The sequence below is a fragment of the Schistocerca nitens genome, chromosome 12, assembly GCF_023898315.1.
Source record: "Schistocerca nitens isolate TAMUIC-IGC-003100 chromosome 12, iqSchNite1.1, whole genome shotgun sequence".
Taxonomy (NCBI): Eukaryota; Metazoa; Arthropoda; class Insecta; order Orthoptera; family Acrididae; genus Schistocerca; species Schistocerca nitens.
The window spans coordinates 14,323,976-14,347,419 of record NC_064625.1 but is presented as its reverse complement, the minus strand read 5'-3'; the positions used below and the strand labels follow the sequence as shown (position 1 = coordinate 14,347,419).

At 44.2% G+C, this 23,444-nt stretch overlaps 1 protein-coding gene across 1 annotated transcript in view; it reads left to right on the top strand.

The window, feature by feature from the left end:
* Positions 1–22,283, top strand: part of LOC126215127 (tenascin-X-like) — a 121,153-nt gene extending 98,870 nt beyond the window's left edge. The window contains exons 7-10 of the mRNA XM_049941788.1: positions 3,896–4,084; positions 5,223–5,370; positions 16,456–16,658; positions 21,949–22,283. Coding sequence (XP_049797745.1) covers positions 3,896–4,084; positions 5,223–5,370; positions 16,456–16,658; positions 21,949–22,117 — 709 coding nt within the window. The 3' untranslated portion in view covers positions 22,118–22,283. The remainder of the gene's footprint in view (positions 1–3,895; positions 4,085–5,222; positions 5,371–16,455; positions 16,659–21,948) is intronic.
* The last annotated feature ends 1,161 nt before the right edge of the window (positions 22,284–23,444 follow it).

Below are 23,444 nucleotides of genomic sequence, written 5' to 3'. Positions count from 1 at the left end.
AATGGTTGACATGGTTCTTTGTGATTTGCAGTGCACATATTTCGAATGATTTTTTCTGAATTTTTATTATCCACACAATGTTTGTCGAGCAACCCCCCCCCCCCCCCAAACCCCAAAAAAAAGACCGTGCATAATAATGGATTCAAAGTAGCTTGTATATGCTACTTTTCGTCTGTCCGTAGTAAAGCAGAGGTGTGAGATTTTGTGAACAGCAAACATCACTGAGCATGTTCTTTTCCTGAACATTTCATAGACAAGGTGCCACCATTGTCATTTCAAATCTGTGAGCAGTAGATAGAATAAAACACATTTAATGAGAGTATGTCTTACACAGGGATGAAGATACAAAGTTGAGGCAATTTATTTTCAAAAGAACCATTCACTTTTAAAAGGATACGTCTTCTACAACTGTACATATACATCTTCCATGTGATGTCCGTGGTTGACAAAAAGTTTGGTTTGTTTCCTATTACAAATGGTTTGTTTCCTATTACAAACAAAATTATTTTCGAAAGAATTTTACATGCCCATTTGATAAGGCAATCCCAAGTTCATATGGTATGATACGGTGTGATGATATATCAATATCCAAATTAAATACTTCACAGAAAAGAAAAGAGGAAAATAGCTCTTTAATTAGGGAGTGGTCTTTCCTTTGAAATTTACTTATTAGCTCAGAAGACTTTTCCTATGGATAGATACATGAAATTTTAGAATTACAGTAACTTTTATTACCATCATTTCTGATAAAACTAAATGTCCCATTGCAACCAGAACAATAAACTAAATTATCTGAATAATAAAGTTTTGCAGGGAATTTGTATCTACCATTGTGATGATGTACATGGTATGTGCTTCGTGAAGTAACTTTAACATTAGGATCTTTAAAAGAAATTTGGTAAAAATTTCATACAGGCCTTAATACGTGGAACAGGAGTGCATACAAAACATAGTGGTGGCAGTCAGCCTGCTCCGTCACAACCACGGTGTCCCTTCTCACCCCATCCTATGGTAGATCAAAAGTTGCAATAACAAAGTTAGTTACACCAAAACGTTAGGACTGTCTGCTTAATAGATGGTCAGTGCACCTTTGGAAAGCAATGCGGTAGCAGTTACGTGTGGAACGGATTTGACAAGCTCTCTGTAGGTTTCTGGAGGTACGGTATGCGGTATCAAATGCACGTGCACGTCTGCACACGTGTATGCAGTTCCCGTAAATTACAGGCCACAAGTTTGTGCCCAGAGCTGGCACCTGATTGCAATTGACATGTATTTTATCAAATTCAGAAGAGGCAAATTTTCTGGCCGAAACGTCGATGTGAGTTCACTATCGAGCTCCACAAACCGATGCAGTAAGAGTCCGGTTTTGTGATGCGGATGATTATCCTGCTGGATATGACGTCACCACTGGGGAATATATAAATCGGTAGGGGATGTACGTGGTCTGCAGTACAGAATGCCTGTCTACAGCTGCTGTGGTGCCCTCAGTTACTACCACAGGTCCTGTGGAGGTCCAAGTGAGTATCAGCAAAGCGTAAGACAGCCTCCACCGTACTGCATCTGTGCATATCTCAAACAGCTGTTTGCCCTAATAACGACATATCCGATATGACAACTGACCTGGAATAAAAATATATAAGATTTTCTGACTAGGTGATGCGTCTACACAATCCACAGTCCAACCTCGACGATCTCGTCCCAGTCGTAACCGATGTCGTCATTGGGTCGACATCGGAACACACCAGTGTCGTCTGCTGTGAAGCTCCTCATTCGACAGTGTGCACTAAATGGTGATCTGTGGAACACTTGTGCCTGCACCAGCATTGTCTTGTGTCAACTGCAACAGACTGCTGCCGGTCCTGTTGTACAGAACAGACAAGTCCCCAACCGCCACATTCTGTACTGTGTGTGGACGTCCAACATCTAGTCACCTACTCGTGGTTTCATTGCCTTCCAGTCACTTTCCATTGATGCTCATGACATCACCATGTGAACAGTAGACCAGCTTCATCACTTCCAATATGCTAGTTCCCTGGTGCCAGGCCATAACACTCCAGCCTTTGTCAAAGTCACTTGGGTCACTCGATTTCTCCATTTGTGGCCTCTATTGTTGCTAGAATGATGTGCAACTTGCACTGGATGGAGCAAATAAAAGTGGCCTGGAGAACAGAGTTCTAGGGCACAACGAAACTCAGCAGAGGAAAGCAAATACAGTACTAACCTGACTACATCAGACGTCGAAAGTGACCACCTTTCATCTCTCGGCGCTTTTGGGCCCGGTCAGCAAGTTGCTGAAGGTGGATTGAAGCTATGTAGATCTACCACCCTCTCTTTAATAATAAATATCCAAAAGTCAAGCGGATACAGTCTATGCTGTGTTTCTATTGCAATAAACACAGTATTTAACACACTGAGCAGTATCGATATGAGCGGAAGTTATACTAAACTGATACACCGGTCGTTTTTGTTGCTGCCTCCACCTTGTCGAATTCTTCTTTGAAATTTACCTTGTTCTGTATTTGCATGTAGAAACTATATAAAAGATTCAGGACTATTTTCAATTCTATCATCGTTTTCTTGTTCCCCACACGACGTAAACAGCATCACCAAAAGGCGGACTGTCCAAAGCATGTCAAGACAAAACACTGAGACTGAGACAGAGGCAAAAAGACAAAAAACTGTGACAAAATAGTGAGAATGCCAGAAGCAGCACTACTGTGTTTCTTTATATAGAACTTTCACAATGAATTTCAAAACAACCCATTATTAATTTGGTACAATTTTGATGTTACAATTAAAATTTACAAAACATAAAGAAACTGATAATACAGCTGAATATGATATGAAATGCATAATCAAATAACATAATTTTTACAGTATCATCAGTGGTTTTAAATATGAAAATCGATCTGAACTTTATATATAATAATGTCTTTTTGTATTATTTTAGTTTTGTAATTAGTTAAAGTATGAATTTTTTTACTAACATTTATTGACTGTACAGAACTTGTGCTTTAAGTGATTACATACGTAAAACTCACAAATATAGCTTCAAATTCTGGAAATTGGAAAGTTGGGTGATGAAAACAATGGAGAGTTAATTGGAAATGTAATTACAAAGGAGGACATAAAAATAAATAACAAATGAAAATACATCACTTGGTAATAACTTTCAAGCTGTTTCACAAAAGTAATGAGGTTTTCTATTACTGGATTTTTAAATTACCATTTTGTTAATTCGAAGTACTGATTTTTTCATACCAACACGTCTGCAGTCTCTAATTATTTACTGTTACAGAATGATCACTATAATTTTACAAAATGATGACTAATTTGGCATATGCACAGGTTCTGATTAATTGTCAGTCAGTTAACAATTAAGAATGTTCTTCGTGATGGATCTGGAATGTTACATTTACTTACGTAGACTTTAGAACACACAGAACTATACGATACCCAGTTAACTATACAGACAGTATATGGTATTGGACTGGTATCGTAATGTTGACTTGAAATTTTGGGAAGGTGTTCTATTGTAGCTGGACTGCTGGAATTGTTGCAATCTCATCTGAAATATTATGTGCAGTTCTCGAAGACTAAGAGGGTTGCTGAATTACACCTTAGGCGTGAGGGCTCCCAACGCAAAGTAATCGCGCACTACTTCCATTAATAGCACTGTCAGATGTGAAGATCATGTAAATGTGCTCCAAGGAACTGGTGTGAATCACGTGGTGAGCATAAACGTGCATGCCAGAGGATGTGGTTATATCGTACACTCGCGTCCAACTGCATCCCCTCATCTAGGCCACTTTTATTTGCCCCACCCTGTATATTTTCACACACTGCTACCAGACACCATTCAGTCTCGTAGTACGTGATGGTGATCGTGTTGCAGGTGCCGCCCTAACTGCCCCGGAGGTTGTGCCAACGGCCGCTGCACGGGTCCCAATAAGTGCGTCTGCAACTCCGGCTACACTGTGGACCCCGCAGCCCGGCCGGCCGGCTCTCGCTGCGTCCCCCACTGTCCCGGAGGCTGCGTGGGTGGAGTCTGCTCTGCACCCGGTGTCTGCACTTGCCTCTCTGGGTGAGTCACCGACCAGAATGCCGTTCACCTGCATCCGTAAAGGTCTCGGGGCATTCGCGTGAACTGGCAACCGTGACAGAAGAGGATAATGTGACTGCAGCAAACTTGTGCCTCGTTTTTCATCGAGCACCGTAACATTAGCGCGTGATTGTAAAATGTATCTGCATCTACAGCTATTATTTGCGAGCCACTGTGAAGTGTATGGTGGAGGGTACTTTCTGTTTTAGCACATGTGGGTTACTTCCTTTTTCATTCACATGTGGAGAGCTGGAAAAATGTCTGCTTAGCTGCCACTGTGTGCACCATAACAAGCCTCGTCTCTTCTCTGGTGACCTTATGTCAGACAGATACAAGGGGTTGCAGTATTTTCCATGGTTCTTCATTTAACTCATTCTTTAAACTTTCTAATAGGCCTTTTGCAGGTTTATTGATGTGGACGTGCTAATTCAAGTTTATCAGTATTTCAGTGATGCGCTCCAGAGGATCAAACAAATCAGTCAATATTACTTTTTATAACATTCCCTGTTAGTCCTGTTTCGATGGGTCACACGCTCTTTCGCAATAATCTGAGACTCACAAGTGATTTGTTGATAGTCTTCTTTGTAGAGTGATTGTATTTTCCCAGTACCCTATCTGTGAACCAAAGATTGCAACCTGCTTTACGTACAATTTAGCCTTTGTAAACATTCTATTTCATATCACTACAAATTCTTACACCCTCGTATTTGTGTGTTAGCCAGATCCAGTTGTGACTTGTTGATACTGTCGTCATCTTATGAATTGCACAGTTTTACATTTCTGAACACTTGAAACAAGTTGCTAATCTCAGCACCACTTCCATATATTATTGAGATCTGACTGAATATTGCTGCAGCTTTTTTTAGCCAGTACTTTATTGTAAATAACTGCATCACCTGAGAGAAGTGTACACTGTCATTAATGTACAGCACGAACAGCAAGGGTCCCAACACACTTCCGTGTGTCACACAGGAAGTTATTTCTACATCTGTCGATGGCTCTCCGTGTGGGATAACGTACTGCAGTGGTATTTCTACCTGGATTTGTTCTGCATTGTTGTGACAATAGATGATGCAGAGGGTCTAAGAGACCCTGAATTAACTAAACAATTGTGTTCTAGGTACGAGAAAGACACGAAGAACAAGACGGGCCGCGTGTGTGTTCCGCGCTGCTCGACACCTTGCGGGCGGGGTGCCAAGTGCACTGCCCCCAACACGTGCGACTGCTTGCCTGGCTACGTCAGGGAGACGGCACCATCCGGTGTGAAGGTACACTGTCCACACTTGCTCTACTGATAAACTCATAAGACTAGAGAGAGCCAAAGTGTCTCGAGAAATGGAAGTTGTAAAATTACAAAGCTATTTTCTGTACCTCTTAATTCTTGTATGTTTAAGTCCTCACCAACCTCCTTGCTATGATCATCAGGTATTTAAACAGTCAATAATGATAATATAACAAATGCTATTAATTTACACGTATTGTTTCTACACATATAATGATCGGCTTTCTTGCAGAGTATTAGTACAAATTTAGCGACATAAATCAGTAAACTAGATAGCCTCTGAGTAGTCTCACAAAATTTCACCAGTGACAAATACTGATGCCACAACAGTTTCTTACTGACTGACAGACAGACTAATAACATAACTTTACTTACACAGAACAACATAATGTTTCAACAGATACAATGCTCACTTCTGACTGACTTTGACTTAGTGTGCAGCACACGCACCCTCAGGTGACAAAAGTTATAGGAAAGTTCCTAATATTGTTTTGGACCTCCTTTTGCCCAGCACAGCGTAGCAACTCGAGATGGCACGGACTCGACGAGGTCGTCTAAGTCTCCTGCTGAAATACTGAACCGTGATCCCTCTAAAGCGATCTACGATCGAGAAAGTGTAGCCACTGCAGGATTTGATACACAAAATGGCCTCTCAGTTGTGCCTCCTAAATGTTTGATGGGATTTATGTGGGGCGATCTGGGTGACGAAATCATTCACTAGAATTGTCCAGAATGTTCTTCAAACCAATTACATACAGTTGTGGCCCAGTGGCATGGTGCATTATCATCCATAAAAATTCCATTGTTGTTTGTGCACATGAAGTCTGTAAATCACTGCAAATAGTCTGAAAGTTGCTAAACATAACCATTTCTAGTCAATGATCAGTTCGGTTGGACCTGAGGACCATAAAGCACACATTATTATGGAGCTGCTACCGGCTTGCACAGTGCCTTGTTGACATCTTGGACCTACCAACTGCAATTGAGACTGGTCTGACCGGACCACGGTTTCCAGCAAAGGGTCCAATTGATACTGTCACGATCCCACGAGAGACGATGCAGGCGATTTTGTGCTGTTAGCAAAGACTCTCGCATTTGTTGTCTGCTACCGTAACCCAGGGATGACAGATTTCACTGAAATGTCCTAAAGGATACGTTCGTCATGAATCCCACATTTTCTGTGTCCGTTTCACGTAGTGTCACTTCTCGGTTAGCACTGACAATTCTATGCAAACACCGCCGCTCTCGATTGTTAAGTGAAGACTGTCGGCCACTGTGTTGTCTATGGTAGGAGGTAGTGCCTGAGCTTTGGTATTCTTGGCACACTTCTGAGACTGTGGATCTCAGGATATATCTAGTTCCAACTACCATTCCGCATTCAAAGTCTTTTAATTCCCCTCGTGCACCCATGATGATGTTGGAAACCTTTTCACGTGAATCACCTGGCACAAATGACAGTTCTGCCAACAAACTGCCCTTTCATACCTTGTATATGTGATTCTACCACCGTCTGTATATGCTCATATTGCTATCCCACGACTTTTGTTACCTCAATGTATAGAGACAAATGTAGTACATAAAGTACAAAAAATTAAGAGTACAGGACAAGTGAGTTTTAGATACTAACATAAAACTCAAAAACATAAGTGATACAAAGCTACAATAGGCAGTGAATTAAATTTGTTTAACCAAAAGCCATATCTCTTGATACAATAATTTACCAACAGCCGTATGTATTGTAGAAATTTATTTTATGAACTTCTTATATGCAACCAGTTTCGACATTACACTGACACCATCTTCAGGCCCCACACGTCATAGTCGTAAAATCGCTGTACACAGAAGGAGCCATATAACTGGATCCGTGAATCAAATCACTATGCAACAGCTCTTGGTGGCCAGGTGACACAGACTGGGGCGGTTTGCAAACAGACCCTTAGCAGGCATCAGAACAATGCCTTTTTTCATCAAAAATGGCTCTGAGCACTATGGGACTCAACTGCTGAGGTCATTAGTCCCCTAGAACTTAGAACTAGTTAAACCTAACTAACCTAAGGACATCACAAACATCCATGCCCGAGGCAGGATTCGAACCTGCGACCGTAGCGGTCTTGCGGTTCCAGACTGCAGCGCCTTTTTTCATCCCTCGAGTGTCCACAACTTCTGCTGGGCCACTGGTGCACAGTCACTGTTCTTGTAAAAGAGCTTTACCAGCAGCATGCAGTCCTTCGTGCGTCAGTCGTGTCGGATGTCTCGGTCACAAATCGAGGAACAGCTCTGTACTGCACACCTTTTGGTGTGCGTATTCTCACACTTACAGCACCATCTAGTGCTCAATTTTCATTAATTTTGTTTTGTTCCGTGATGTTTCCCCTGTCAATAATATGCTGTTCAATTTTGACATCATTGTTAGCAGTGGTTCTCTTTCTACAGCGTTATGAAACTGGAACTATAAATACAGAAACCCAGTACATGATGGTAACTTTGTTGGCTATTCATACATAGCATCTTTCATGTCCAGCTGTGTTAGAAACAGTTTTTATCAGTGCGTTCATTCAAAATGACTAAAAGAAAAAAAGCTCCCTTGGCGTGTACTAAGAGGAAATAATGGCTAAAATCATTCAGAATTTCAGTGGTAACAAAGAGCCGGCTCACTTGCATGTAGTGGTGACGCTGTGTATGTTCATGCAAGAAGTTTTTAATGGTACTATGGAATCTCCCAAATGTCTCAGAGGGTTTGTCAGCATACATTGATTGAGCTGGATTGAATATCAGAATCCTTAATCAATCTGAAAAGAATGTTCCCATAATTTTTTTGTTGGCTGTTGTTTGAATAGGACATAGAATTGCTGCCACTACACAGAACTCCTTTTACATTCTGTTGAACAACGCGCTATCCAGGCCTCGGATAACATCTGCGTGGTCTTCAGAATATTTTATCAACTAAATGTGATAAGTTATGTGCTGATCAGTAATAATTTTCAGCACCCACCGAGTGCAGATATTTTGGAAATTAAATTAGTCGGTCTTCGTTTCATAAAGCAAAAAATGACCAATTTCGAAATTTATGGAGTTCATTCAGTCTGATGATGATACTCACAAATTGTGAATTTAAGTTTATTGTTAATTAGCAGTCTGCTATTGCTCACAACTTTTCCAGTTCATCATATGAAGAGTGGGAATGAAAAATGTTCTAAGTGTCGTACAACCACAACTGGATAAAACACAATTTTTGTATCATATGCATCTTTCGTTTATTCTACACAAGGAATTTTCAGTAGGGTGGAATACTCCCTTTGTCAGAAACATTGCAGGACAGGTTTTCTTAAAGGTTGAAAATTGCACTTACCAACTCCTTTTGAAGTAGTCCCTTGGGCTATTTATACACAGTCGCCAATGTTACTGGAGGTCTTGGAAGCAAGCAGGTACTGGTAAGCTCACTTGTCACAGCCTGTTGGACATCTGAGATATCTTGATGAAGCTTTTCTTTCAGTCGCCTTCTCACTCACGGAAACAGGAAAAAATCGCAAGGAGAGAGATCGGGCGAATACGGTGTATGTGGTATGGCAAGAACAGAATGTGTGGCCAGATACTTGATAACAGATAATACAGTATGGGGTCTTGCACTACCACACAGTAAGAACCAGTCCTGAGAATGCCACACATCAGGGCAACAACACCGAATTGCTTGTTGTAAATGTTTCAAGACTTCGATGTAAATAGTTCGGTTCACTGTTTCACCTGGAGGAACATACTAATCCTTCAGTATCAAAGAATGGATTCAACACTGTCTTTGTTCTCAAAGGATGTCATTTGACTTCTTTTTTAGGCTGGTGATCCAGGGCCCCACCATTCAGCACTTTGACATTTCATGTGAGGGCCGTAGTGGTAGCACCAACTTTCATTGCCAGGAATAATCTTTGACAGAAATGTGGGATCACATCTGGCTCCATCCAGTAGTTCAGCATAAATTCTTCAGCTTTCCTCTTTCTGTTTGTCTGTTAGTGTGTGAGGGACAAGTTTTGCATTAAGTTTTCATTCCCCTAAATCTTCATGTAAAATATTATGACTCACATCACAATTCAAATTAAGTTCTTCTGATATCACAGGTACAGTTAAATGATGTTCTTCTTGCAATAGCTGCCTTACACACTCCTCGTTTGCATTGGTATGTGCTGTAGATGGGCGACCAGCTCTGGGATCATCTTCCACTGAATCTCTGACTTCACAAAATCTTTTATGTCGCTTGAGAACACAACTTCTTGAAAGCGCCTCACCTGCATGTGCTTGCTTAATAATTGCCCACGTTTCACTACGGGTCTTCCCAAGCTTAGTGCAGAATTTATCTTCAGTCTTTGCTCACAATTGGCATCTATTGTGTTGCCGTAACTAATGTGTGTTTGTGGGGAAACGTGGACAAGGTCATTTCAGGGATGCACAAATACCAGGCAACATAAAAAATAACATTTGTTCCATTTTAGTATTGCAAACTCAGAAATAAAACACCTGTCCTGAAACTTTTCTGATAGAGTAGTATGTACATGTTTTTGTTGATACTATTTTGGGGTACAAAAATGTTTACATATTACAGGATACTGTAAATGCCTTGGTGAAACACCTATGGCACAAAAATTGTTTTATTCAGTTGTTATTAGACAGTGGCAAAGTAATAATTATTGACATACCATAATATAAAAGCAACTGAGGATGACAAGACTACAGAACTTGAAGTTCTAAATGCCATCTTTTTCAGACATGTTTTCAGTACTATTACGTTCTCAGTAAACTGTTGCATGTCCCTAGACATGTTTAAAGTGTCAAATCATGAAGAAACTTTCCATTACTAGAAGGTGCATGGCCCTTAGATCAAGTAGTGCTTCCCTCAGAAGTTCCATCAGTGAAAGATGTGAACCCATTCCATCTAATGCCCATCCATACAACTAATTGCTTTGACTTTAAAGATGATGAGGAAACATTGTTGTCAATGCAGATGTGTAAGATCTCCAAATACAGTATGAGTGAAGTCTCCCTCTCATCCATCTCAAATAGTTTTTAAAAATTCTTACTCAGAAACAGAAGAATGTAAAAAGATCAGCGTATTCAAAAGAGGAAAGACCGTTGCAGATGTGTGCCACGCTGTACTTCATCTGAAGGATCAGCCACGCGTATCAGCTGCAGAAGAGCAAGACCTGTTGACAATGTTGCCATTTCTTTTTTGATAGTGCAGGGAGTTTCACAGCAAACACTGCAACATCTGATCTCGAGAACAGACTTGCATAAGAAAGAGAAGTCAGTACTGAGGAGTTTTTTTCCATGGATTTAATTTTGTTATTGTCTAGAAAAAAAAAACTGTAAAAAAAATGAGAAACAGTTTTTGTTGACTACAGTTCTGCTATTTAAAATATTACTGCTGTATTTCTTTACTTGTATTATCAAAAATAAAATTCAATGTCTCAGTATTAACGACACTTAGAACAAACACTTTCACATTGGCACTTAAAACAAGTCAGTTTCCTGGTATGGCACTTAGAATGTTCTTAATAAACTGTTATTTACTTTCTGTTCTCTCTGATTGTTTTTTACAATGATGAAATGTCTACTTAATTCTGTAGTATCAGAATACCTTCTCAATATTGTGTGTAGTAACACTGTTCACGTTTACGTCGCACTTCACTTACCGTAGACCGGGACTGTGTCCTAGGCATGCCCGATGTAGACTGACTGGGCACGGCCCGTGCTGCTGGAGTTGTTGTAGTTGTTCTTGTTGTTACGCCGGCAGAGGTCGCGTCCGAATTCTCGCGTGCCCTCTGGTGGACGGGACTCTACTTGCGGCAACTACCGCCCGTGACGCGCCGTGCCAATGTGCGCCTCCCGCGATCTTTCTGGTGGCTACTACACTCCTCCTCCTTCGGGGGGTGAATCCACTGTGATCCACTGCGTCGGAAGGTGGAGCGTCGGGCAGGAGCGATGACCTCCACATCCATTGGATGGCCGGAGTCGAGGGGATCTGCCAACCCTCGAGCTGGAACCTTCGAATACGGCTGGAAGTGACCCACACGAAGAGGCCCCCGTCGTCCCACAACCGGAGCTCGGGACAGAACGGGTGACAAGCTGTCGAACTCCGGATCCCGTTCCACCTCGGGAGGGGCAAGACCCAGTGGTGGGGATGAAGGGGAAGGGGCAACCACAGGTGAACTAGCCCCCTGAGAAACCGAACCTGCAAGGGGGGCCGGCTCTCGCTGGGGCATCTCGAATGATGGCGATGCCGGTGCTGGAGCTACTGGAGGCTGCCAAGGCTGAGAACCATCGCAGTGCGGCAGAGTCACAGCGGGGAGAGGAGGTAACGTCCCCTGTGAAACCAATACAGGTGCCGGCAATGGGGAAGCCGGTGTCCGAGAGGTCGGAGGGTGGGTGCCCGAACTTGCACGTAGCTGATTTTGGTGACGACGTACCACCCGATCCCCCGCCTGCAAGGTATAGAGCCGGCGGCCATTTCGGCACAGGACCACCGCCGGTATCCAACGTGGATTGCGACCAAACCCACGGGCCCAGACCGACCTACCCAGTGGAAAACCAGGTACTTCGTTTTGTGAAGACTGGCGAGGACCAGGCCGGAGGAGGTGCAGCAGAGTCCTAGGTTGACGCCCATGGAGGAGCTCTGCGGGGCTGCGGTCGCCCATTGGTGTGGTCCGGTATGCCGTCAAGAAAAACGTCAAGGCTTCCTCTGCAGGAAATTCGTGCACATACTTTTTCATCTGTGTCTTAAATGTGCGCACCATGCGCTCGGCTTCCCCATTCGATTGTGGATGGAAGGGGGGAGAGCAAACGTGCCGAATACCGAAGCGCCTACAAAAATCCTGGAAGGTCTGCGAAATAAACTGCGGTCCATTGTCTGAGACCAGGGTGATTGGCAGACCTTCCACAGAAAAGATTTTTGCTAGTGCCTGGATTGCAACTTCTGAAGTGGTTGAGGAGCAGCGAACCACATACGGGAATCGGGAATAAGCATCAATGACAATGAGCCAAAAGCCATTGAGAAACGGGCCCGCAAAATCGATGTGAACACGTTCCCATGCTTGTGTTGCCGGCGGCCATGAAGAGAACGCTGCCCTGGGAGATGCTTGTTGGCTCGCACACTGGGAACAGGCGGCCACCAAGTGCTCAATTTCTCTGTCAATACCGGGCCAGTACACATGTCTGCGAGCCAAGGTTTTAGTACGGGAAACACCCCAGTGCCCCGCATGTAATAACGTGAGGACCTCCCTTCGTAAACCTGCAGGAACAACCACGCGAGGAGCTGTATCATCGGTAGCCAGAAGGAGAACTCCTTCCAAGACCGAGAGGCGGTCTCGTAGAAGAAAATAATTACGAAGAGGGTCCGAGGCCCGGCCTGGAGGGCGGGAGGACCATCCCTGCTGAATGAGGCGAACTACTTGCCGGAGAACTGGGTCAGCCGCCGTTTCCCTGGCGACTCTAGAACTAGTGATCGGAAAGCCATCAACTGCTTGGCGGGACGCCACATCCAAATGAAAACACATAATCTCCTCTCGATCGAACGTAGGATCCGGGCCCACCGGAAGACGGGAAAGAGCGTCGGCGTTGGCATGCTGTCCTGTAGGGCGAAAATGAATGTCATAATGGTACTTAGAGAGGAACAAGGCCCAGCGCTGTAGTCTGTGGGCCGCCCTATCCGGAATCTGAGAGGTGGGGCCAAATAACGATATTAACGGCTTATGGTCAGTGATTAACTGAAACTTCGTGCCGTACAAGAAAGGGTGAAACTTGGTAACAGCGTAGACAATGGCCAAAGCCTCTTTTTCCACCTGGGAGTAATGGGCCTGCGCGGGACTAAGCGTTTTAGACGCAAACGCCAGTGGTTGCTCGGAACCGTCTGCGTTGCGATGGGCCAGGACCGCCCCCACCCCATACTGCGAAGCATCTGTAGCCAGGACCAACGGCTTACGGGGATCAAAAGTAGCCAAACAAGGGGCCGAAGTGAGGAGGCCCTTCAACGAGGTGAACGCTCGCTCGCATGCAGGCGACCAATCAAAAGGAACACCCTTGTGCAGAAGGCAGTACAGGGGGTGGGCTATAGTGGAAGCCCTGGGAATGAACCGGTGGTAATAGGCTATCTTGCCTAAAAAAGCTTGTAACTCTTTCAGCGAAGTGGGCCGAGGAAGGTTGACGATACCTTGGACCAAACTTCCTAGTGGCTGTATGCCATGCCGAGATACGGTGTAGCCCACATACTCAATGGACGGTTGGAAGAAGGTTGACTTACGCAGGTTGCAATGCAAGCCCACAGACCTGAATTTGAGAAAGAGGGTGCGAAGGTTGTGCAAGTGTTCCTTCGTGCTGCGGCCTGTGACAATTATGTCATCCAGGTAATTAATACAATGAGGGATTGTCGACGTGACATGCTCAAGATAACGCTGGAATATCGCCGGGGCACTGGATATTCCAAAAGCCAACCGCTGGTATTGGTAAAGGCCAAACGGGGTGTTGACGACCGCCAGCCGTTTGGAGACCTCATCAAGAGGTATCTGATGATAAGCCTCCGACAGCTCGATTTTCGAAAAATATTGGCCACCCGCCACGGCGGAGAACAATTCATCAGCACGAGGCAAAGGATAGGTGTCCACCACCAATTGGGAATTAATGGTGGCCTTGAAATCGCCACAAAGACGTAAGGTTCCTGAGGGCTTCTTGACAATAACGAGGGGCGAAGCCCACTCACTGGAAGAAACGGGAAGAACGACCCCTAGGGCTGTCAGCCGGTCTAGCTCTTCCTTTACCTGAGGGCGGAGAGACAAGGGGATCTGTCTCGCGCGTAGAAAACGCGGGCGAGCCGACGCCTTCAACGTTAAGTGAGCTTCGAAATCGGAAACACGCCCCAGGCCCTCCTCAAAAATATCTGGAAAGTCTGAGATCAAAGATTCCAATGAGTGATAGGGAACGTCTTCGAAGACCAACTGTATGGTGTCAGCAATAGAAAAACCGAAAGCCTGAAAGGCATCCAGGCCAAAAAGGTTAGCGGAGCTCGCATCACTGACAACAATAAAAGTAATAGGCCGAGTGACTGATTTGTAAGTCACGTCGGTAGTGAATTGACCCAGTAGGGGAATGAACTGTTTACCATAACCGCGTAGACGCCGGTAAACTGGCGCCAACGGGGGCGATCCAAGGTCGGAATAAGTTTGTGCATTCAACAACGAAACTGCCGCCCCCGTATCTACTTGCAGTTGTAACCGGCGCGACCGAACCGACACCTCAATAAGAGTTTGTGGGCCGATGCGTCGGGAGCCTGGCCCGATGAAACTTCCTGAATGTCAACGTCCATGTCCTCTGTACTTGCTTCCTTCGATGCCTTTGAGGCTGAGCGGCAAACTTTAGCAATGTGACCTTTTTTATTACATTTGCGACAAACGGCCCAACGCTGGGGGCACTCTGACCGATCGTGATGTATATAGCACGACGCACAGGACGGCAACAGGGGCCGGCGGCCGGAATTCTGTTTACGCGCCGTGCGGGAGCGGCCGTAACGGCCGGATTGTACCGCTCGCACGTCGTCCACCCCGGACACAGTGGACGCGGCCGCGCCACCCTGAACCTCCGCGACGTCGCACCACGCTTCCAGCTGTTGACCTGCCGCGTGAGAGACTTCATACGATTGAGCAATGGACAGAACTTCCTCGAGGGAAGGGTCTTCTAACTGCAGGGCCCGTTGCCGGACCTCCCTATCAGGGGCCGAACGAACAATGACGTCGCGTACCATAACGTGGGCATACGACTCTCGCGACTGCTCCGTGACAAAATGACACTTGCGACTAAGACCGTGCAGGGTAGCGGCCCACGCCCGGTAAGACTGATGGGGCTGTTTCTTGCATTGATAGAACTCGACCCTAGCCGCCACAACATGCGTGCGGCGGCGATAATATGAAGACAGCAATGAACACAATGCGTCAAAAGTCAAGGACGAGGGTTCCTGCAACGGCGCTAGCTGCCGCAAAACTTGATACAGCGAGGGAGATATCCAAGACAAGAAGAGAGCACGACATACCTCCGCCTCGGCAACATGAAACGCCTGGAAATGCTGCCGAAGGCGATGTTCATATGCGTCCCAATCCTCCGCCGTCTCGTCATACGAGGGAAAGGGAGGAGGGAACTGCGCCGGAGCAGACGGCGTGCAGAGCAACGCCGGAAGCACTTGTTTCATGGTGGCCACGAGTTCCGTCTGCTGCGCAACCAAAACTCGCACCAAATCCTCCATGCCGTGGAGAAACTGCGAAACCGGAACAACGACGCAACACGCGAAAGAACGACCCTACTCGTCGCCAATTGTGTAGTAACACTGTTCACGTTTACGTCGCACTTCACTTAGCGTAGACCGGGACTGTGTCCTAGGCATGCCCGATGTAGACTGACTGGGCACGGCCCGTGCTGCTGGAGTTGTTGTTGTTGTTCTTGTTGTTACGCCGGCAGAGGTCGCGTCCGAATTCTCGCGTGCCCTCTGGTGGACGGGACTCTACTTGCGGCAACTACCGCCCATGACGCGCCGTGCCAATGTGCGCCTCCCGCGATCTTTCTGGTGGCTACTACATTGTGGATACAAATAAGTTATGTTAAAAAGAGGTACATCAGTTTTTTGATTCTACTGACAAAACTGAGATATTCCCTGGACCATGTTGGGACATGATTATTGCAAAAGCACTGACCTGCAGTGATGCTTGTTCTCTGTACTAGACACTCCTTATGTACAATGGTGTGTGTTTTGCCACAACAAATGTCTTCCACAACTATGACCTTACATCCTAACATGCCATATAGTCAGAATGAAGAGTTCAGTTCATTTTGTCGAGGGTCAGGTCAGTTTTATCGAAGGTCGGGTCCGCTGCGTCGAGGGTCAGTATAAAGTTTGGCTATATTGTACATTAGATTTTGTTGGTTGGGCTTTGGTTTAGATGGCTCATTGAGGTGTAGAAGTAAGATATTTTCTTTCAAACCATACTTGTTGCTGTAGGACTAAGGTACGTGCAATAATTAACCTGAATTGGTCGTCCTTACATTACAGGGTAGGAACGCCACAGTGCTGTGCCGCCCGGACTGCCCCAAGGGCTGTGGCCCGGGAGCAGTCTGCTCGTCCCCCGGCCGCTGCACCTGCCTGCCGGGCTACACGGAGTCGGCTCCCAAGTCGAACGTCTGTGTCCCCGTCTGCACGCACGGTTGCGTCATGGGTGACTGCACCGGTCCTGATGTCTGCACGTGTAAACCGGGGTATGTACACACAACTTACCAGACAGCTCCACTGTGACATACATTTTGAGTGCTAGTTACTTGCTCACATATTTGTCCCGTTAGTGCCAGAGGTTAGGTTCAGGAACGAACCTAAGTCGTGTAGTGACTCGACGCCTTCTGCTGGTGTGTATACCTATATATGCATGGAGCAGTGCTGACTGGCTGATTGTGTGTGTCTTTCCAGTGTGCCACTCACATCAGCATACTGTGTCTTATTACGTGGGGATTCACAGGGGTCTGTTTTCCATTGCAGTTGAGTCCTTCACAAATAAAGCCGTATTTGGGTTACTTTGGACCAGTCTTGTCTACTGAGTAGTTGTGACAGTCAGTGGTAAAAACACTGATACAGGGAAAAGAAGCAATGCAAGGCAAAGCATATAGTGTAAGCATACTTACTCGGTCAAGAGGGGCATGGAATCTTTTCTTGCTAATTCAAAATACACTTTAAACAAAACTGAATCCATTCAGTCATTTACTTCAGCATTTGCAGGAGACACTAAACAACTATTGCATAATCTTTGTGGTCCCTTGAGGAGCTTCCGAGATGTCCGTCCTCAGCCATCCCACTCCACCAAGTGTGCCTCCACCCTCTCCACATCAAACTTGGGCCATCTGTGTGTTATGTCTTTCACACTTCCTCATTATTGTATTTGATAACACTTCACATGTTTACATAATCATTCCCAGATGTCAGCATGCCATAATAGATTATGAAAAGTTTTATTCTAGTTTTAATGGTCAGAAAAAAAATTAAAATTTTCTACTGCACTATTTTTTTTTTCCTCCCATTCCCACCCAAGTCATCCAGCCACTACTTGGCGGGATCTTTTAAATTTATGCAGACAGGAAGGCCACCTGTGAAGAATGTTGTAGAACCTTTGTGTCATGCACTGAGTGCGTTTCTCTCCATCTTCAAATTGTGTGGCACTTATGTCATACTTTTCATTCTGTTGCCCTGCTTAAGGTGAGTACAAAATTGGCCTCCTGCACTACTTCTTGCATTATGGCATCTTGCACATTTACAGCATCTTAGTTACAAATCTATTTTTGTAGTTATGCATATAATGGTTACATCAACTGATTCAAATAATTGATCTTTTGTCTGGATGCATTACAATGGTTATTACCTTCACTTTACCATGGAATTTAATGACAATAGAATGAAAGTATTTGTGATGATAAACCAACATTTATTGTGGAGAATAATTCACCTCCTTCTTAGAAAAATTTTATCCCAAAATGTACTCTTACATCCTTGCTCATATTTGTATTTAATGGAATTGAAAGGAGTGGCTGGGGGAAAGGGGGGGGGGGATTGGTTAAAGATAGCACAGTAGGGTACCCAGGAGAAGAGCTGGAGGAGGGGAGGGTTTTATAGAAGCTAAGCACAATATTTTACAAACTAAAACTCAAAGCTATTGAAATTGAAACTGTTTATTAATGACCAAACATACTAAGCATACTACATCTACATCTACATGACTACTCTGCAATTCACATTTAAGTGCTTGGCAGAGGGTTCATCGAACCACAATCATACTATCTCTCTACCATTCCACTCCCGAACAGCGCGCGGGAAAAATGAACACCTAATCCTTTCTGTTCGAGCTCTGATTTCTCTTATTTTATTTTGATGATCATTCCTACCTATGTAGGTTGGGCTCAACAAAATATTTTCGCATTCGGAAGAGAAAGTTGGTGACCGAATTTCGTAAATAGATCTCGCCGCAACAAAAAACGTCTTTGCTTTAATGACTTCCATCCCAACTCGCGTATCATATCTGCCACACTCTCTCCTCTATTACGTGATAATACAAAACAAGCTGCCCTTTTTTGCACCCTTTCGATGTCCTCCGTCAATCCCACCTGGTAAGGATCCCACACCGCACAGCAATATTCTAACAGAGGACGAATGAGTATAGTGTAAGCTGTCTCTTTAGTGGACTTGTTGCATCTTCTAAGTGTCTTGCCAATGAAATGCAACCTTTGACACGCCTTCCCCACAATATTATCTATGTGGTCTTTCCAACTGAAGTTGTGCATAATTTTAACACCCAGGTACTTAATTGAATTGACAGCCTTGAGAATTGTACTACTTATCGAGTAATCGAATTCCAACGGATTTCTTTTGGAACTCATGTGGATCACCTCACACTTTTCGTTATTTAGCGTCAACTGCCACCCGCCACACCATACAGCAATCTTTTCTAAATCGCTTTGCAACTGATACTGGTCTTCGAATGACCTACTTTTTACTAGGTACCTACCACCTACAATGAGAGAACAAAGTTTATATCTCAAGTCCCATAGCCATTCTTTTGCAACACATACCAGCTTTGGCTCTATATATCATTGTATTTAGAGGAGCTATCTTCTGGACAAGGTGGTGAAAACTCTCTGGATTCAGCAATGACACAGTGAGCATTGGTTTGTGGTTTACAGAGTGGCTGAACTGACCATCTGATTTTCGTTTAACCGAAACATCTAAAACTGGCAGCCTTCCAGATCTGACAGAGCCTAGGAGAATCTCCCTCGTAGTATAAAACTACACCAACCAGTCTGCACCTGTGGCGTGGTGTAAGTTTCTAGCAGCTTTTCACCTAGATGACAGTATATCTGGACACGATCATCTACTCGGTGTAACACGAAATGTTAATTGCCCAACCAGGAAACATCATAACCTCGATAGTGCTTTGTCCACTGTAGTCTGTAACACTACAACTGGTCACCTCCAGCATCGATACAGATACAAAACAGGTCAAAAATAGGTGTTAAAAGCTGTAAGTGATGTCATTGGGTCAATTCGGTAACATTTAGGCATCTACAGCAGCCGAGCCCCACGTTTGCCAGTGTGTGCTGAACGGTGTTGTCTGCACCAGTGTTGTATGCTGTCGTCATATCTGCTACAGACCCTGCTTTATGGAGCACAACATTCTACGATGAGGACAGAACATCGAAAACTTTGCCACATACTCACAGTTTCACACTGCTTAAACCATTTTCCAGAGATGTTCACAACAGTTGTATATGGACATCTGACCAGGTTCGGCGTTTCAGAGATACTCGTTCCCAGACAACAGGGCATGATAATCTGCCCTTTGTTAAAGTCGCTTATGCCAGTGTGTGATGAAGCAAGTAGGGATTTTTAAGGAATATAACACCAAATATAATTTTGTGCTTAATTTTATGTATGTTATTGATTTTCTAATTTATTTTGACTATTCCTAGTCAGTATCTTTCGTTTTAGGGTGAAATCGGTAATTGTTTTGTAACTTAAAGTCTATTGTTGATGTATAAACAAATATAAATTCTGTACTAATTATAAACATTTGCAACATGAAACGCTAGTAATCTTAAAGTATCTATTTGGTTCTATTCGAAAGCATGTAAGCAAAGACAGCCCTTAATTAATTCCAGAGTAATTAACAATTTTGTCAAAAGTATTGTTTGTGTAACGATATTTGTTAATTTCATGATTTAGACAAGTAATTTGGCCTAAACCTTGTAATAGAAGAAACATTAAAAAGAATTAATTTTTCTATGTATTCAGTTAATTTAATGAGTTAAGTTTTAATTGTAATTTCTTTAAAGTTAACTGTGAACAATGTATAGCTTGAGCATCCATAATTGTGATGATATATAAGGATCCAATTTTTGGTCACGAGACAGTCCACGGCCAAGTTTGATGAGTAATCTGTATCGGGTAGAATGACAGCAATGCATCAGCTTAAGTGTGTAATAAGTGTGAAACAATTAGGCCTTGTGTTAAAACAGTGACAGTGTCTGCTCCATACACACTTTTCTATTCTTCAAGAACTGTAAACTTTGTGGTTAGGCTTTTACTGCTCGTAGATGTTCAACAGGAAACTATTGTAGCAGTATGTAGATGTTCACCTGCTGACTATTAATGAGGCTTATGGGAAGTTAAACAATAGTGCACTGGCCATATAAATGTGTATTATTGGGGAGTTGTGAAAAGTCAAAGTAGGACTGTGAAAAACAACTGTGCATCTGTCAGCTACATCATTTACAGTAGACAGTACTGCACGTCCACCCCCTATTTTTTCAGCCAGTACGTCGACACGGAGGAAAACAGAGGAAGAAAGAAAAGTCGAGGCAAACTGCTACAAGTGGATTTCCTGATTTCTAGCCCAATCACCAGTAGTATGATTCCTGTTTCATATCAGCTCCACTTATATACAAAATGATCAATAAAGACTAAGACTGATTTTTTTTTTCACTGATGTTTGTCATTCCATTTCAGTGTTTACAAGATCTTTATCATAGTGCTCCTCTCCTACTCCTATGCACTTTTTATAGCATCTCAGCAAGTCCTCGAGCACATAGTGCAGGCCACTCCTTGTCAGGTCCTTGAGAATCGCCTCACTTTTCTTGAGCATGATTCTGAGTTCTCAAATTGAATGCCCCAAAGTTTTGCCTTTACTGATGAGAATAAATTAAAAAAATCAAGGAGTGAGATCTGGGCTACAGGGCAGATGTGACACACATGTAATGTTGAATTTGCGAGAAACTAAATGACTTTGATTGCGATGTGAGACTGCGCATTGTCACGATGATGAAATGGTCACTCAGACTGAGAAAGATCTGGTAGTTTCCTCACAATCTGCTTCCCCAGTTTAGCTGATGTGTAGTGTGCTGCCATAACAGTAGTGTGAGGGAGAGTGAAAAAATGTGATCAACATCACCTTCCCTGCAGATGGAACAACTTTTGAATTTTTTGGTGTTGGAGAACCAGGTAATTTCCACACTGTGCTGGCTCATTTTCATTCAGGGTCATAATGATGCAGCCTTGACTCATTTCTCGTGATGATAAAGTCCAGAAATGCATCCCCTCAATCAGAAAGAAGCCGCAGCACTTCACGGCTCATCTCTGTTCGCACAGGCTTCTGTTCGGGAGTCGACAGACGTGACACCCGACCGGCACAAACACAGGTTGTATGGAGACGACTGTGCGTAATTGTAAGAACACTGCCATATGAAATTCTTGACACTTCACTGAGGTTATGTAATGTTGTCTGCCAATCCTCACGGGCAATCACAGCAGCTGTGCTGATGTTAGAAGCTGAAACAGGCCAACTTTCCTTAACACGGACAAGTTGGCCTTATTTGAAGTCCTACACACTCTTGCATAAGGTAGTGCATCTTCACCATATGCTTCAGTCTTGTGGTGGACAGTGGTCATAAAGTTCTGGTCTGTCAGCATCTTTGCTACATCAGACGTGTCCTAAAAAATTGCCCGGTGTTACAGGTACGTGAAGGACCCGATGGACCTGCGCGGGGCGCGCTGCATCGCCAACTGCCCCGGCGGCTGCATCAACGGCATCTGCTCCGGCCCGGGGCTCTGCCTGTGCAATGCGGGATTCGTCAAGGACAAGTCCGTCAAGGCGGGCAACAAGTGTGTGCCACGCTCCGGCTAGATGCGGTGGAGCATCTGGTGTGTGGCGAGCACCACAGACTGTGCATTTTGAAATTGCCATTGATTGACTGATGCACAAGTAGCAGCACCAAAGTCTGAATATATTTTTCATCTGTATCAAGTATTCCTAAAATAAATAACATTCTTCGGCACAATGTACAAATTTATACTCTGCATTTAATCCCAAATGCCCCGTGTTACTTTTGTACTCAACTCCAAAAAAGACTGTTCCTTCAACACCTTCATCTTCTTGAACCTACACAAGGGGTAAGTCGTACAGATTTAATTATTACATCAAGAAATAGTTATGTAATTAATTTTTTCTCTGTTTAAGGTACATGTCTGCTAGTCCTGGTAAAACAGAAATCCCCATACCAATACCATAGCATGCTGCTTGAATAGTGTCTGTCGCCACAGTAGAACGTAATGTGGTAATTTCAGTTCTGCATTTGAAGGGGACAAAGTGAGTAGGAATAATGCTTAATCGTGTGACACAGTGGTTAGGTAATGTAGACACCTCGTGTCGAAAGTCTCGTTGCCGGATCCTAAAATCAATTGATTCAATATTCCAGTGATCCAACTGTCCGCCATCTTCAGGACAATAGTGCTATTGTTGAGTCCTGCTGAAACCTGACGCCAGGGCTACAAATCCTTGTCCCATAAAGGCCTCCATAACGTACACAGCGCACGCACCACTCCTCAGTTGCTGCCCTCAGAGACAGGACAGTTGTCACCGCCCTGAGGGGAACACCGGTGGCAATGATATATCGTACTCGGAGTATTTTCAAAAACTCAGACTGGCCGGACTGAAGAACGTTCTGTTTTGATGCAAGATAGCACAGGGTTCTATGTTCTGTTAAGAGGAAATCCACTGTTTCTGTGAATCAAATTGTCTACCAGCCTAATTGTCACACACCGAGCAACTGTACTCCACTGGAAGAAGTCCAAGTTCAATTCTAAAGGTACAGGGCACAGTCCTAGAATTTTTCATCACTTAACTAAGAGTACTTCTAAATTTACAGCTGTGTTCGGAAAGTGCATAGCAGCAGGTACTTCCAAATGTACCAGTTACAAGGCTGTGGTTCACGCACTAGAGTGGGTACGTGCCTGCCACCAGTCTACTTCAACAGACGTAGGCAGCAGACGATACGTCGCACAGTGCCGGATAGGACCACGAGTGAAAGTGGACCCCAGAATTGGACGCTCTCTCTGCCGTGCACATCCTTGCAGTAGTTCAGAATTTTTCCCAGAAAGACAGGCAGCAGAAAGTGCTCCCTTACCGGCACTTGCCACGGAGACACCGAGTGACCTGCATCTGCTGTTTAAAC